The 17,505-nt window shown below is 50.7% G+C and overlaps 1 protein-coding gene across 1 annotated transcript in view; it reads left to right on the top strand.

The window, feature by feature from the left end:
- The window catches only part of LOC144611390 (voltage-dependent T-type calcium channel subunit alpha-1I-like), a 382,459-nt gene extending 365,678 nt beyond the window's left edge, over window positions 1-16,781 (top strand). Inside the window, exons 30-33 of the mRNA XM_078430461.1 lie at window positions 2,134-2,271; window positions 4,624-4,807; window positions 10,376-10,554; window positions 15,539-16,781. Coding sequence (XP_078286587.1) covers window positions 2,134-2,271; window positions 4,624-4,807; window positions 10,376-10,554; window positions 15,539-16,177 — 1,140 coding nt within the window. The 3' untranslated portion in view covers window positions 16,178-16,781. The remainder of the gene's footprint in view (window positions 1-2,133; window positions 2,272-4,623; window positions 4,808-10,375; window positions 10,555-15,538) is intronic.
- Window positions 16,782-17,505: the final 724 nt, after the last annotated feature.

Below are 17,505 nucleotides of genomic sequence, written 5' to 3'. Positions count from 1 at the left end.
CACACACACGGGACAATTTACACTTGTACCAAGCCCACTTAACCTACAAGCCATCAGCTGAGATGCTGATATCTTCCCAGCAACGTCTGTTCAGCCTGGAAGAATCTCAGGTGTGCTTCACGTGTGATGGGCGGAATGCCTGTGTATCGTCTCAGGCAGTGAGAACAGCCTCCTTTGTTGAGCAGATTTAATCAAAGCCGAGCAGTTGGCTTCAGCCAGTGCCAGCAATGAGATAATGCACTGTAGGCAGATTGAGGTTAGAGGCTGTTTGAACAGCGAGAGAGTTAATTACAGAGCCTTGACCCATCACACATTGCATTCTGCCACATTCTGCCTCTACTGATAAACGCCACACGGCAGCCAAATTCGGTTCACTTCAGACTTACAGCGCGGAAACAGGCCCTTCGGCCCATCGACCAGCAATCCTCGCACCTATATTAAGATCACCCTTCATCCGCCTGCCCTCCTAAAATCTACTAAAGTCCTCCCTGGTCTAACATATAACATATAACATATAACAACTACAGCATGGAAACAGGCCTGTCCGGCCCTACCAGTCCACGCCGACCATTCTCCCTGACCTAGTCTCATCTACCTGCACTCAGACCATAACCCTCCAGTCCCCTCCTATCCATATACCTATCCAATTTACTCTTAAATAATAAAATCGAGCCAGCCTCCACCACTTCCACCGGAAGCCCATTCCATACAGCCACAACCCTCTGAGTAAAGAAGTTCCCCCTCATGTTACCCTAAACCTTTGTCCCTCAATTCTGAAGCTATGTCCCCTTGTTGGAATCTTCCCCACTCTCAAAGGGAAAAGCCTACCCACGTCAACTCTGTCCGTCCCTCTCAAAATTTTAAAAACCTCTATCAAGTCCCCCCTCAACCTTCTACGCTCCAAAGAATAAAGACCCAACCTGTTCAACCTCTCTCTGTAGCCTAAGTGCTGAAACCCAGGCAACATTCTAGTAAATCTCCTCTGTACCCTCTCCATTTTGTCGACATCCTTCCTATAATTTGGCGACCAGAACTGCACACCATACTCCAGACTCGGCCTCACCAATGCCCTGTACAACTTCAACATTACATCCCAACTTCTATACTCGATGCTCTGATTTATAAAGGCAAGCATACCAAACGCCTTCTTCACCACCCTATCCACATGAGATTCCACCTTCAGGGAACAATGCACAGTTATTCCCAGATCCCTCTGTTCCACTGCATTCCTCAATTCCCTACCATTTACCCTGTACGTCCTATTTTGATTTGTCCTACCAAAATGCAGCACCTCACACTTATCAGCATTAAACTCCATCTGCCATCTTTCAGCCCACCCTTCCAAAAGGCCCAAGTCTAGTTTAGTTTAGTTTAGTTTAGTTTAGTTTAGTTTAGTTTAGTTTAGCGATACAGTGTGGAAACAGGCCCTTCGGCCCATCGACCAACAATCCTCGCACCTATATTAGATCACCCTTCATCTTCTTGCGTTTCTAGACCAGAGCCCACCCTGATCTAGTTTAGTTTAGTTTAGGGATGCAGCATGGAAACAGGCCCTTCGGCCCACCGAGCCCGCACCGACCAGCGATCCCCACACACTAACACTATCCTACACACACTAGGGGCGATTTTACACTTATACCAAGCCGATTAACCTACAAACCTGTACGTCTTTGACGTGAGGGAGGAAACCGGAGATCTCGGAGAAAACCCACGCAGGTCACAGGGGAGAACGTACAAACTCCGTACAGGCAACACCCGCAGTCGGGATCGAACCCGGGTCTCTGGCGCTGAAAGCGCTGTAAGGCAGCAACTGCCGCTGCGCCACAGTGCCGCTCACCTGAGAGAGTCACGGTTGAATGGTTCCCGATTCCGCCACCAATCGCAGCCACCTACCGAGTTTAGAAAGAAACCTTGTCTTCCCTCTGGTTCTCCCTTGTCTCAGTGTGGGACCTTCAGAAGATGTTTCAGCCGGAAGATAGACACAAAAATCTGCAGTAACCCAGCGGGACAGGCAGCATCTCCGGAGGGTGACGTTGTCGGGTCGACACCCTTCCTCAGACCGTTTCAGGATTGGATTCCGTCCGCCAGGGAGATCAGCGGACAGGTCTCACTGGGTCTGCCGTTTCTTCACAGGTCCACCTTGCTGAGATAGAAGCCTTCTCCCTGACCTCAGACTTCCTCTCCGACAAGTCGTCATCTGTCGTTCTGGCGGACGACCTGAGCTCCGAGGAGAGTGTACCTCACCTGATGGCCAGAGAAGACGAGGAGAAGGTGAGTGGGGGCGCCCCCGAAGTTTCCCGCCCCTCCAATAGCCCGTTAAGTTCATTCGGGCATGGTGTTGATCAAGCAGAATGGGTGACGCCAAGGGTCGAGGCCCTTCCCACTCGACCCAAAACGTCACCCATTCCTTCCATCCAGAGATGCTGCCTGTCCCGCTGAGTTACTCCAGCATTTTTGGTGTAAACCAGCACCTGCAGTTCCTTCCCACACAAATGGTATTGCACATGGCTTCATAAGTGTAGGGTTGCCAACTTCCTCACTCCCAAATAAGGGACAAAGGGTGACGTCACCGCCCCGCGTGACCTCGCCCAGCCAGCGGCCACGTGCTCCCGCTCCACCAATGGCAGCCGCCATTGGTGGAGCGGGAGCACGTGGCCGCTGGCTGGGCGAGGTCATGCGGGGCGCGGGGGGGCGGGTGACGTCACCCATTGTCCCTTATTTGGGAGCGAGGAAGTTGGCAACCCTACTAATACGGGACAAGGGCGGTCCCGTATGGGACAAACCAATTTAGCCCAAAATACGGGATGTCCCGGCTAATACGGGACAGTTGGCAACCTTACATAAGTGCGAGGAGCAGAATTGGGCCATTCGGCCCATCAAGTCTACTCCATCATTCAATCATGGCTGATCTATCCCTCCCTCCTTACCCCATTCTCCTATCTTCTCCCCATAACCCCTGATACCCGTACAACTCAAGAAGCTATCTATCTCGGGCATAAAAATATCCATTGACTTGGCCTCCAAATGTTGGCTGGCATGATGGTGCATGTGACCTTCTGAAACGCTCAGTTTTAGTTTAGTTTCGACTCGGTGTGCAAACAGGCCCTTCGGCCCACCCTGTCCACGCCGACCATCGATCACAGGTTAACCAGTTCTATGTTATCCCACTTTCCCATCCACTCCCTACGCACCAGGGGGCAATTGAGAAAAGCCAATTAACCTACAAACCCACACGTCTTTGGGATGTGGGAGAAAACCAGAGCACACAGAGCAAACCACACAGTCACAGGGTAGAACGTGCAAACTCCACTCAGACAGCATCTGAGTTCAGGCACTCCCTCGAACCACGTGGGTTTTCTCCGGGTGCTCCGGTTTCCTCCCACATTCCAAAGGCGTGCAGGTTTGAAGGTTATTTGGCTAGTGTAAATTGTCCCTAGTGTGCAGGATAGAACTGGTGTACACATGATCGCTGGTCGGCACGGACCCGGTGGGCCGAAGGGCCTGTTTCCATGCTGTATCTTTAAACATGATCACATTGAATGGCGGTGCTGGCTCAAAGGGCCGAATGGCCTCCTCCTGCACCTATTGTCTATTGTCTAACTAAATGAAAAGTTAACTAAAGGAAGCTCAACGGTTTCCATAACACAACAGTTCAATAATACATTCAATCTCTTCACCAGTGGCCCACTGTGTCTGACCAGTGGCCCATGTACACTGACACACACAGATGCACTGTTGTCATCTGCTTGTGACTCCAACAGAACTCTCTAAAAACAAAACCTCATTCTCTTAAGATAGACATGGGCTTCAGATGGACTCAGTGCTGGAGTATCAGCAAGGCCGGGCAGCCATCCCTGGAGAATATGGACAGGTGACGTTTTGGGTTGGGACCCGAAACGTCACCTATCCGTGGTCTCTAGGGATGCTGCCTGACCTGCTGAGTTACTCCAGCACTTTGTGTCCTTTTGTGTATTAACCAGCACCTGCAGTTCTTTGCTCCGACATCGGCTTCAGATGCATGGCCTACTAGATCCAACATACGTTTGGAAACATATTCCAGGTGTAAGAAGGAACTGTGGATGGTGGTTTACACCAAAGATAGACGCAAAATGCTGGAATAACTCAGCGGGTCAAGCAGCATCTCTGGAGAAAAGGAATAGGTGACGTTTTGGGTCTAAATCCTAGGAGACAGCAGCACACCGGGGTCAGCGTCACCTACAGAGACTGAAGTGGTTCATTATAGTGCTGCCCCTCTTCCTGCTTGAGAATAACATTGGAACAGCCTTGCTAACCGTGTTCGTACATTGCGCGTGTAAAAATAATTCATGCTCTCCACCGTGACGTGATGTTTACATAGAAAATAGGTGCAGGAGGAGGCCATTTTGCCCTTGGAGCCAGCACCGCCATTCTTTGTGATCACGGCTGATCATCCACAATCAGTAACCCGTGCCTGCCTTCTCCCCATATCCCTTGACTCCGCTAGCCCCTGGAGCTCTGTCGAACAAGCGGGATGTCTCGCACTGAGCTACCGTACGTGTTTGCGTTTTAGGCCCGGAGTATCTTTGCAACCCAAGTAAAAAATAATATTGTGTGTGCGTGTGTTCGTGTGCATTACATTGACAGGAAGGAACAAACAGTCACGGTGGCGTAACTGAGAATGACAGCTCAAATTTGCTAACAGTGAAGGAAACAGCGATATACAGAACAGCATCGCTGCCAAACAACAGTTATATCTCACAAGCCGAGAACACAACTTTGGGCCAAGTTTTTGCGGTGACACCAGCCGGGCCCACTGAACAGATTTCTGGTGAGCGCTTATTACGATTGTGGCTTTCTTTGGTCATTAATGTGCTGTTCGTGATGGGTGGATTCTGTTTCTGTAGCTCGCTCCACTTGACGCATGGGGACTTCACAAGGGGAACTCTTGTGTCTGTTTTTTTTGTTTGTTTGGTCTTGTTTAGAGATACTGCGCGGAAACGGGCCGTTCGGCCCACCGAGTCCGCGCCGACCAGCGATCACCCCGCACACAAGTAGTATAAGAAAATAACTGCAGATGCTGGTACAAATCGAAGGTATTTATTCACAAAATGCTGGAGTAACTCAGCAGGTCAGGCAGCATCTCGGGAGAGAAGGAATGGGTGACGTTTCGGGTCGAGACCCGAGATGCTGCCTGACCTGCTGAGTTACTCCAGCATTTTGTGAATAAATACCCCGCACACAAGCACTGTCCTGCACACAGTGGGATGATTTACCGAGGCCACTTAACCTACACACCTCTTGGCAAGAAATGACAGGCCGGGGGACAATTTTACATTTTATACCAAGTCAATTAACCTACAAACCTGCACGTCTTTGGAGTGTGGGAGGAAACCGAAGATCGCGGACAAGTCCCACGCGGTCACGGGTAGAACGTACAAACTTCGCACAGACAGCGCCCGTAGTCGGGATCGAACCCGGGCCTACAGCGCTGCAAGTGCTGTAAGGCGGCAACTACCGCTGCGCCACCGTGCCGCCCCTCATCTATATGGATCTTTGGCCAATCGTTGATGGCTACATGATATCGTCAACGGGGAGGGTGAGCAGCCAGAAGTCGTTGTACATGTTTGCACAAATGACGTAGGTAGATACTGCAAATTGAATGTAGGGAGTTGGGCACGAGGCTAAATAGCAGGACCTCCAGCGGAGTGACCTCTGGGTTGCTTCCAGTTCCACATGCTAGTGAGGGTAGGAACAGGACGATAGGGCAGGTGAATGTGTGGCTGAGGAGTTGGTGCAGGGGGCAGGGATTCAGATTTCCGACCCATTGGGATGTCCTCTGGGGCAGAGGTTCTTGGTTCTTGGTCCTCCAAAATATTCCAAATGGAATTTAAACTGGTGGTGGCGGAGTGTGGACTTAAGCAAGAAGGGCTTCTTGGAGAAGAAGAGCTGCCTTAAATGTAGTTGTGTCTGGTTGAGTAACTATAGCAGGGTGAAGACTATTCCATGCTTTAATTGTGCAAGGGAAGAATTAATTGCTGCACACATCTGTCTTGATAGCTGGTATCTCAAATGGAATGGAATGCCCTCGTCTGCTCCTGATAGGTTTGGGTTTGGTGTAGATGTGGTCATCTATGTCGAGCTGACCGTTTAACATTTTGTAAAAACAGGTCAAACGGTGGGCTTTACGTCTGTCTCGGAGGGCGTTCCACCCCAATGAACTTAGAAGTTCGGTAACACTCGGTTCTCTCTCATAGGCATTTGCAACAAAACCAGCTTCCTGTCTTTGGACACGTTCGATGGAAGAAAAGTTTTTAATTGTGTATGGGTCCCCATGCTGCAACTGCGTACGTAGTCCAAATGTGGTCCAAACAAGGGTGAAGTATAGACAATAGACAATAGGTGCAGGAGGAGGCCATTCGGCCCTTCAAGCCAGCACCGCCATTCAATGTGATCATGGCTGATCATTCTCAATCAGTACCCCGTTCCTGCCTTCACCCCATACCCCCTGACTCCGCTATCCTTAAGAGCTCTATCTAGCTCGCTCTTGAATGCATTCAGAGAATTGGCCTCCACTGCCTTCTGAGGCAGAGAATTCCACAGATTCACAACTCTCTGACTGAAAAAGTTTTTCCTCATCTCCGTTCTAAATGGCCTACCTCTTATTCTTAAACTGTGGCCCTTGGTTCTGGAACATTATTATTATTATTATTATTATCATTATTATTATTAATCGGCATTAAAATATGGAGAGGTATGGGAAGGACTAAAAAACAAAGCTTTCAGAACATACCGTGCCCAAAGCTATTGTGTTTAGCTGTTCATTAAGTCGGATTCCTGCTTCTAATCGCACAATCTCACACATTTCACAGGGCTTCCAAAGTGCTTTTAATGTACTCTATAATGTCCCTGGAGAAACATTAAACCATATCTCCTAAATAACCAAGAGTTCTTTTCTTCATCAATTTTATCCTCTTAACATACATTTAACAATAGAGGACACCCTAATGATAATATGTATTAATTACTCAGTTTATATAACGGCAGGTTGTAACTAGAGGTTAAGGAGAGATTAATCTCTGTACTGCCGACAACATCCATCCTTTGCAAGCATGGATATGTACAGGACACATCGAGGCCGTTCAGCCCATTGTGTCAATGACAGCAACAATAGATGCTCGATTACTTCCACTCTCCAAGGCTCCATTTGTAGCCTTGAAGCTTACAGCTTTTCAAACAGCTCCATCCAAGACCACAAGAGATTGCAGAGAGTTGTGGACGCAGCCAGACCATCGAGCAAACCGACCTCCCTTCCATTGACTCCATCTACACTTCACGCTGCCTCGGCAAGGCCAGCAGCATCATCAAGGACCAGTCCCACTCCCACTCCTCCCATCAGACAGGTACAGACGGAAGTGTGAAAACGCGCACCTCCAGATTCAGGGACAGTTTCTTCCCAGCTGTTATCAGGCAACTCGGCCATCCTATCACCAACTAGAGAGCAGTCTTGTCCTATCATCTACCTCAGGAGACCCTTCGACTATCTTTAATTAGGCTTTAACGGACGTTATTCCCTTTATCTTTTCCCTTAAGCTTTTTTGTTGCTTGCTCTCCAGTTAACTAAAAGACTGTACCTGATTACAATCAGGTCATCCATGGTGTGCAGATGCAGGATAAAGGGAATACTGTTTAGTGCAAGATAAAGTCCGATAAAAGATAGTTCGAAGGTCTCTAATGAGATAGATGGGAGGTCAGGATTGCTCTCGATTTGGTGAGCCAAGAGTTACATATACAGCCAATCAGGTGACGATGGTAGACACAAGGAATTGCAGATGCTGATTTACAACAAAAAAAGGCACAAGGTGCAGGAGTAACTCAGCGGGTCAGGCAGCATCCATGTTCCCCAGGTAAAGATGATAGAGGTCCTTCCCTGAATGAAATAGGGCGGCACGGTGGCGCAGCGGTAGAGTTGCTGCCATACCGCGCCAGAGACCCGGGTTCAATCCTGACCGCGGGTACTGTCAGTACGCACGTTTGCACGTTCTCCACCGGACCTGCGTGGGTTTTCTCCGGGTGCTCCGGTTTCCTCCCACACTCCAAAGAATGAATGAATGAATGAATGAATAAGTTTATCGGCCAAGTATGTGCATATACAAGGAATGTGCCTTGGTGCTCCGCTCACAAATGACATCACGAACATACAGTTAACAATTAAGAATAAAGCATAAACACATCAAAACAATAAGGATACACCATTACGGTCTAAACATGTGGGTGAAAATAAACCAGAGCAAAAAAGAGACTCCAGACTTTGGTTATTGAGTAGAAATATCACTCGTGGAAAAAAAGTTGTTTTTATGTCTGGCTGTGGCTGCTTTGACAGTCCGGAGTCGCCTTCCAGAGGGAAGTGCTTCGAAGAGTTTGTGGCCAGGGTGAGAGGGGTCAGAGATGATCTTGCCCGCTCGCTTCCTGGCCCTTGCAGTGTACAGTTCGTCAATGGGGGGGAAGGTTGCAGCCAACAAGACGTGCAGGTTTGCAGGTTAATGGCCTTCTGTAAATTGCCCATCGTATGTTGGGTGGAACTAGTATTGCTTGTCGATATGGGCCAAAGGGCTTTAGTTTAGTTTATCTCTCAACTAAGTGTAAACCAAACTTGTTTTTTATCATAATCTTGTAATTTCCCCTTTACGAAGGGGAGCCGTTTAAGAAATGAACCCTTCCAAGACGTGTTTGAGGGAGCTGTGAACGTGGTTAATTTGTTTCCATCGGGTTCAGCCCGTCACTGCCTGCGCGGTTTTGAGGGAGAGCGGTGCTGTCAGTATTACTATTTTTCAGTCAAGACGTTAAACTAAGGAGCCATCTGTTCTCTTGGATGGGTGAAAAATATCCTGCAGCCACTGTTTGGAAAAGCGGGGGCGTTCTCTCTTGTGTCCAGACCAGTGTTTATCCCTCAACAGACATCAGTAACATCAGCTCACCTGCTCCTTCATTTCACTGCCATTGGCGAAGGCTTGTGGTACAGATGATGTCGGCACGGTGGCGCAGTGGGTAGAGCTGCTGCCTCACCGCGCCGGAGACCCGGGTTCGATCCTGACCTCGGGTGCCGCCTGTACGGAGATTGTGAACTGCGTGGGTTTACTCCGGGTGCTCCGGCTTCCTCCTGCAGCTAAAAGACGTGCCAGTTTGTAGATGGTTAAAGTGCTTTGGGATATTCTGAGGCCACGATTTTTGTCTGATACTGATCCAGTAATGTTCCCAGAGACCACTTGCTGCATTAAAGATGGCAAATAAGCGGAATTTTCCGTTATGATCCCAACTCCCAGTAACGGTGGCGCAGCGGTAGAGTTGCTGCCTCACGGCTTCCATCCTGACTACGGTTGCTATCTGCACATAGTTTGTACGTTCTCTCCATGTGACCGCGTGGGTTTTCTACGGGTTCTCCAGTTTCCTCCCACACTACAAACACGCACAGGTTTGACAACAGACAATAGGTGCAGGAGGAGGAGGCCATTCGGCCCTTCGAGCCAGCACCGTCATTCAATGTGATCATGGCTGATCATTCTCAATCAGTACCTGCCTTCTCCCCATACCCCCTGACTCCGCTATCCTTAAGAGCTCTATCTAGCTCTCTCTTGAATGCATTCAGAGAATTGGCCTCCACTGCCTTCTGAGGCAGAGAATTCCACAGATTCACAATCTCTGACTGAAAAAGTTTTTCCCCATCTCCGTTCTAAATGGCCTACCCCTTATTCTTAAACTGTGTGGCCTCTGGTTCTGGACTCCCCCAACATTGGGAACATGTTTCCTGCCTCTAACGTGTCCAACCCCTTAATAATCTTATACGTTTCGCTAAGATCCCCTCTCATCCTTCTAAATTCCAGTGTATACAAGCCTAGTCGCTCCAGTCTTTCAACATATGACAGTCCCGCCATTCCGGGAATTAACCTAGTAAACCTACGCTGCACGCCCTCAATAGCAAGAATATCCTTCCTCAAATTTGGAGACCAAAACTGCACACAGTACTCCAGGTGCGATCTCACCTGTTTGGTGATTAATTGTCTTGTGTAAATTGCAAATTGTCCCTAGTGTGTGTAGGATGGTGTTACTGTGTAGGAAGGAACTGCAGACGCTGGTTTACTCTGAAGATAGACACAATATGCTGGAGTAACTCAGCGGGACAGGCAGCTTCTTCGGAGAGAAGGAATGGGAGATGTTTCGGGTCGAGACCCTTCTTCAGACTCAGTGTTAGTGTACGGTGATCGCTGGTTGACGCGGACTTGAGGGGGGGGGTGTGGGCGGTGAAGTGCTTGGTGTCCACGTTGGATCGCTCAAGTTTAAAGAAAATTGGGGGGGGTTGGAGAAGTGTTTTGGGGATTAACTCTCAGTTGCTTTCTCTCAGTCCCTCCTTCCCAGGGGCCGTCTGATTCTTCATGTCTCCAGCTTACCATCGAGCTTTTCCACCCAGCGACGCCCTCGCCCACAGCTCAAGAATGCAACACCCAGCCTCTCAAAGTCCCTTTGTCTGGCTCGTGGAGTTCGCTGCAGTCTCCAACGATGACCTGGTCCCTACAGAGGCAGGTAGGTCACTTCAGTCCAGCGCTCACCATGGGCTCAGCGAGGGTTGCCAACTTTCTCACTCCCAAATAAGGGACAAGAGGTATCGTCACCGCCCCGCGCCCCAGGTGACCTCACCCAGCCAGCGTCCATGTGCTCACGCTCCACCAATGGCGTCCGCCCGGGCAACCTCTGTCAGTGGAACACATTCGGCCCCGCTCCCCGAACACATTCTGTCAGCCTACATTGTCCTACACGGTCTACAGCGTCCAGGTCTCCAGTGTCCTGGCCTATAGCAGCCCCCAGGCCCACAGTGTACGGGCCTACAGTGTCGGAGGCCTACAGTGTCCGGGCCTACAGCGCCCCCTGGGCCCACAGTGTCCGGGCCTACAGTGTCCGGACCTACAGTGTCCGGGCCTACAGTGTCCGGGCCTACAGTGTCCGGGCCTACAATGCCCCCCGGGCCTAATATGGGAAAGGGCGTTCCCATACGGGACAAACAAATTTAGCCCAATATACGGGATGTCCCGGCTAATACGGGACAGTTGGCAACCCTAGTTCAGGTCCCAATTGGAGGAGAGGGTCAGGATGTGGTGGGGGGGGGGGGGGGGGGGGGTGTTGGGGGGATGGTGGATTCCCGGGATCGTGCATCGTTATGGCGATGCTGGGGTCACGACAGAAACGCAAGTTCAAACCTCATCACGTCAATGATGAGCAATTTAAATTAAGATAATCTGGGAATTAAAATCTGGCATTAATAGTGCTAAAGGTAGACACAAAAAGCAGGAGTAACTCAGCGGGACAGGCAGCATCTCGGGGGAGAAGCTTCGGGTCGAGACCCTTCTTCAGACCGAACAAGCGCCCCGACCCGAAACGTCACCCATTCACGCTTCTCCTCAGAGATACTGCCTGCCCCGCTGAGTTACTCCAGCTTTTAGTGTCTATCTTCGGTTTAAACCAACAGTTCCTTCCCACACATTAACAGTGCTAAGTATGGAATGTCATGAAAACCCATCTGGTTCACTAACATCTTGCTCGGGAAGAAACCTGCTATTCCTGTCCCGTCTAGCACCAGTGGGACTCTACACCTACCAACCTGCTTCACTCTTGGTTGTCAGTGAGTTCAGGGCAATTGCCACTGTGTGGAGCAAAGATAATAGAGCAGAGCAAGATAGACCACTCGACCCTAAAAACCGTAGTACGTCACAACGCCATTTTAGTCGGCAGAAACTTGCAGAAACATTTAAAAAGAAAAATAACAAAAATCTGTGAATTGATAGATGAGAAATATTCTGCATTTTAATGGTATCATCACACATACTGTTCCCCCAAAACACTGATTACACTGCGAGAGGCGGGGTTTGCTTACTAAAATGGCGGCCGTCACGCCCCTTTGCGCACTACACTTCAGTATAGGCGGTTTCAGTGACACCATATCCTGTGAATTTAGTTTAGAGATACAGCGCGGAAACAGGCCCTTTCGGCCCACCGGGTCCGCGCCGACCAGCGATCCCCGTGCACAAACACTATCCCACACCCGCTAGGGACAATTTTTACATTTACCAGACCAATGAACCTGCAAACCTGGACGTCTTTGGAGCGTGGGAGTAAACCGAAGATCTCGGAGAAAACCCACGCAGGTCACGGGGAAAACGTGCAAACTCCGTACAGACAGCACCCGTAGTCGGGATTGAACCCGGATCTCCAGCGCTGGATTCGCTGTAAGGCAGCAACTCTACCGCTGCGCCACCGTTCCAAATTATTGTCGAATAAAGCCCGGAATCAAGAGATGGGAATACAGGCACTAACGTAATGGGCAGTTTGTGTAAACCCACACTTACATAAGCAATTCTTTAAGCCTATTGAAGCCCCCGTGGTGTCTGCTTTGGAGCCACACACTACCCTGCGGTCTCTGCATGAGCGCTCCACCCGTGGTCTCCACCTTAGAGCTCCACCATGGTCCCCACAGTAGAGCCTCCCCCTGTGGCCTCTCCATCGGAGGTCCCCCATGATCTGCACATTAGAGCTTCCCCATGGTCTCCGCGTCAGAGCTCCCCCACCCCTGTGGTCTCCACCTTGAAGGTCTCCACCTTGAAGCTTCTCCTGTGGTCTCCACCTTGGAGCCTCTCCTGTGGTCCCCACCTTGGAGCCTCTCCTGTGGTCTCCACCTTGAAGCTTCTCCTGTGGTCTCCACCGTGGAGCTCTCCTCGTGGCCTCCGAGTCGGAGCTCCCCCGTTGTAAATTCACCAGTGCACAGTTACACTTCCGTTTCTGACTTATGTAACATCTGACTAAGCAAGGTCACTGTTGCGTAGTGGTAGAGTTGCTGCCTTACATCAAATGCAGCGCCGGAGACCCGGGTTCGATCCTGACTACGGGTACTGTCTGTAGGGAGTTTGCACGTTCTCCCCATGACCTGCGTGGGTTTTCTCCGAGATCTTTGGTTTCCTCCCACACTCCAAAGATGTGCAGGTTTGTAGGTTAATTGGCTTGGTAAATGTAAAAATTGTTCCTAGTGGGTGTAGAATAGTGTTAGTGTTCGGGGATCGCTGGTCGGCGCGGACCCGGTGGGCCGAAGGGCCTGTTTCCGCGCTGTATCTCTAAACTAAAACAAGGGTCCACAGGGCATAACCCTCACATAAGTCGGGATTCATCTGCATTAGAATTCCACGATCTTCGTCAGAGAAGCTTCAAGCCAAAGACCCACGTGACTCTGGCCCGGTAAAGAGAAATCCCTTTGCAGGAAGGAACCGCAGATGCTGGTTTTGTAACCAAAGATAGAAACTCAGCAGGTCAGGCAGCATCTCTGGAGAGAAGGAACAGGGGAAGTTTTGGGATGGAACCTTTCCTCAGACTGAAAATAGGGGTGGGGGGGGAAAACCAGAGGTAGGAAAAGGCCGGAACAAATCAGGGCCGGCAACAGATGACCAAGGAAGGGTGGAGCCCACAATGGCCCATTGTTGGCTGGGGAAGAGGTGATAGCGAAGAGATGCGAACAGTGGATCTAGTAGGACGACCAGGATGGGAAGAGGGTGGGGTGAGGGGGGGGGGGGGGGAGAGAGAGGGTATGAAGGGGTTACTTGAAATTAGAGAAGTCAATGTTCATATCGAAGATAAGACACAACATGCTGGGGTAACTGCTCGGGACAGGCAGCATCTCTGGAAAGAGGGAATGGGTGAGGTTTTGGGTCGAGACCCTTCTTCGGACTGAGAGTCAGGGGAGAGGGAAACGAGAGAGACGGAAGGGAACAGAGACACTGAAAAAGACAGATCAAAGCAGACGATGGTCAAGGAAATGTAGAATACTTCACTGTCGGCTGTGGGAAAGGCGAGAACAAGGCATGCAGTCAGTAAAGTTAATCTGTCACAAGGAACTGCAGGTGCCGGATTACACCAAAGGTAGACACAAAATGCTGGAGTAACTCAGCGGGACAGGCAGCATCTCTGGAGAGTGGTAATGGGTGACGTTTGGGGTCTCGACCCATTCCTTCTCTCCAGAAATGCTGCCTGTCCCGCTGAGTTACTCCAGCATTTTGCGATGAATTGAATTGAATTGAATAAGTTTGTTGGCCAAGTATGTGCACATACAAGGAATGTGCCTTGGTGCTCCGCTCGCAAGTAACAACACGAACGTACTGTAAACAATTAAGAATAAAGCATGAAGCATTAAAACATTAAGAATAAAACATTACAGTTTAAACATGTGAGTGAAATAAACCAGAGCAGAAGGAGATTACAGACTTTTAGTTGTTGAGTAGAGCTACTACTCGTGGAAAAAAGCTGTTTTTATGTCCGGCTGTGGCTGCTTTGACAGTCCGGAGTCGCCTTCCAGAGGGAAGTGCTTCAAAGAGTTTGTGGCCAGGGTGAGAGGGGTCAGAGATGATCTTGGCCGCTGGCTTCCTGGCCCTTGCAGTGTACAGTTCGTCAATGGGGGGGGGAAGGTTGCAGCCAACAACCTTCTCAGGTGTGCGAACGATCCGTCGCATGTGGTGCTTGGTGGCCGAGCCAAACCAGACCATGATGGAGAAGGTGAGGACGGACTCAATGATGGCAGTGTAGAATTGGACCATCATTGTCTGTGGCAGACTGTCAAGTCAAGTCAAGTTTATTTGTCACACACATACACACAAGGATGGGCAGTGAAATGAAAGTGGCCTGCGGATTGTGCTGAACTACAAAACAGAATAGAAAAAAAAAAAATGGACACAAAAAGTAAATTAATACAGTAAATTAAATTAGTCCCTGGTGATATGAGAGTTAACAGTCCTGATGGCCTGTGGGAAGAAACTCCGTCTCATCCTCTCTATTTTCACAGCGTGACAGCGGAGGCGTTTGCCTGACCGTAGCAGCTGGAACAGTCCGTTGCTGGGGTGGTAGGGGTCCCCCATAATGTTGCTGGCTCTGGATCTGCACCTCCTGATGTACAGACAATAGACAATAGGTGCAGGAGGAGGCCATTCGTCCCTTCAGGCCAGCACCTCCATTCAATGTGATCATTCTCAATCAGTACCCCGTTCCTGCCTTCTCCCCATACCCCCTGACTCCGCTATCCTTAAGAGCTCTATCCAGCTCTCTCTTGAATGCATTCAGAGAATTGGCCTCCACTGCCTTCTGAGGCAGAGAATTCCACAGATTCACAACTCTCTGACTGAAAAAGTTTTTCCTCATCTCAGTTCTAAATGGCCTACCACTTATTCTTAAACTGTGGCCCCTGGTTCTGGACTCCCCCAACATTGGGAACATGTTTCCTGCCTCTAACGTGTCCAACCCCTTAATAATCTTATGCGTTTCAATAAGATCCCCTCTCATCCTCCTAAATTCCATGGTATACAAGCCTAGTCGCTCCAGTCTTTCAACATATGATAGTCCCGCCATTCCGGGAATTAACCTGGTGAACCTACGCTGCACGCCCTCAATAGCAAGTCCTGCAGGGCGTACATCCTCTGTATGGGTGACGTTTCGGGTCGAGTCCCTTCTCCAGACTGATGGAAGGTTTGTGTTTGCCCAGCAGGTGGCGGTGTGTGAAGCCTCGCTCAGTGACGAGTCGGTGGACAGCCTGCACGCCATGCTGGAGGACAGCCTGGGGCTGGACTGCTCGCCCCCGAACCTGCGGCCCGTCCCCTCGGCCGGCCCGGCCCCTTCCCCCCGGAGAACCACTCCCGCCTTTCTGCCTCCCCCCGGGAAGAACGGCGCCCTCCGCTGGCGGGCCCCGGGGCTCCGGATGACCAGGGGCCACAACCGCAGTCAGAGCAGCGGGGGCAGCACCAGCCCGGGGTGCCCGTGCCGGGACTCCATCGAGCCGTCCGACGAGGAAGGGCCCGCGCCCTCGCTGCGGGCCGGCAGCGAGCAGTCGGAGACCCTCAGCAGCCTCTCGCTCACCTCCCTCTTCTCCCCCACCCCCTGGCTGCCCGCCCCGATCAAGAAGTGCCACAGCACGGGCACCTTGGACGCGGCCAAACAGTTTTACCGCATCGACCGGCGCGGCTTCCCGATGGCCCCGTCCTGGGTGTCGGAGCTGTGCGGCCCCAGCCACCCTGGCGCCAGTCCACTCGAGGGCGGGAGCCCCGACCGGCGGGCAGAGACAGAGGGCATCAAGCTCGCTCACGGGCAGGGCTGCCACTCCACGGCTCAGAGGAAGAAGAGATGAGTTTACAACAGCAAACCTGGACGCCTGCGTGCCTGCGTGCGTGCGTGCGTGCGTGCGTGCGTGTGTGTGTGTGTTTCTTTCAACAAGCAGACTGGTTGGCCCCATCGTTAACACGAGTTGCGCAGTCCGGCTACCCCGACGCTGTTCGTACCAACCTCGCTAAAGGCGAGGGGAGAGGTTGCGTTGACCCACCTCCGTCGGTGTGGGTGAGCGGGTGGCGAGCCGCCGAGCCGCCGAGCCGAGCCGAGCTGGCAAAAACGTTTTCTCTCACTCTCTTTTCAGTTTGGTTCTCCTCTCGGCTTCCAAACTCAACAAAGAATGTAACGCTACTTGACAAAGCAGTGGCTAAGATCCAAAACGATGTGAACGTGTGGTGTGTGTGTGTGTGTGTGTGTGTGGGGTGCGCGGGTTACAAGAGGGAACTCTGCAGTTTCCACCCCACCCCACCCCTCTCTCCGAGTCTGTGAAAGTGTGGGACGGAGGGAGGAGGATACAAGGATAGGGGTTGGGGGGGGGGGGGGGTTTGAGAAATGGCTCGAATTTGTTTCTCAACATGGAACAGCGTAGGCGTTAACCTCAGATAGACACAAAATGCTGGAGTATCTCAGCGGGACCGGCAGCATCTCTGGAGAGAGAAGGAATGGGAGACGTTTCAGGTTGAGAAGAAGGGTCTCGTCCCGAAACATCACCCATTCCTTCTCTCCAGAGATGCTGCCTGACCCGCTGAGTTACTCCAGCATTTTGTGTCTGCCTTCAGTTTCGACCAGCATCTGCAGTTCCTTCCTCAACTACAGATGATGGCCAGTGAACAAGAACACTGGTGTGCCGTCCAGGTTCTGTCAGGCAGGAGGAGATGGGTGTCAAGATTTTAAAAATAAGCTCCAGGGACCTCGTTGGCACCACCTGGGTTCCAGAGAAAGACATCTGCACCAATTGGGCCTGTTGGAAACAGTTCCTGTCGTAGGATTTTGGGAGAGTTTGCTTCAAAGAAGTGTTCATAACAAATATTATTTTTTTAAAGCATTTATTTTATTCACATTTTATTTAAGTGCATGCTTTGAATATTTGGCGTGTGCCAAATCAGACCTATTCTTCCAGATGTACCAAATGTAATATTTATACAGAAATAATATATTAAAATATGTCAAGGCTGTAATTTTTGGAGCCTTCTGGAGCTCTCTGTGCTGGGCTGGGTGATATTGTTTAGACTTGACTGGCAAGAAGCGCCGATTTGGATTTTAATTTTGCCAGGCGCTAACGTGATAGAAGAGGATTGCTTGTCATCTTTCCTGGGGTCAGCAGGGGCCTCATTGGGCCCAGAGAGGTTC

Source organism: Rhinoraja longicauda, chromosome 40, assembly GCF_053455715.1.
Source record: "Rhinoraja longicauda isolate Sanriku21f chromosome 40, sRhiLon1.1, whole genome shotgun sequence".
Classification (NCBI taxonomy): domain Eukaryota; kingdom Metazoa; phylum Chordata; class Chondrichthyes; order Rajiformes; family Arhynchobatidae; genus Rhinoraja; species Rhinoraja longicauda.
The sequence above is the reverse complement of the archived record's forward strand: the minus strand, read 5'-3'. Positions and strand labels throughout refer to the sequence as shown.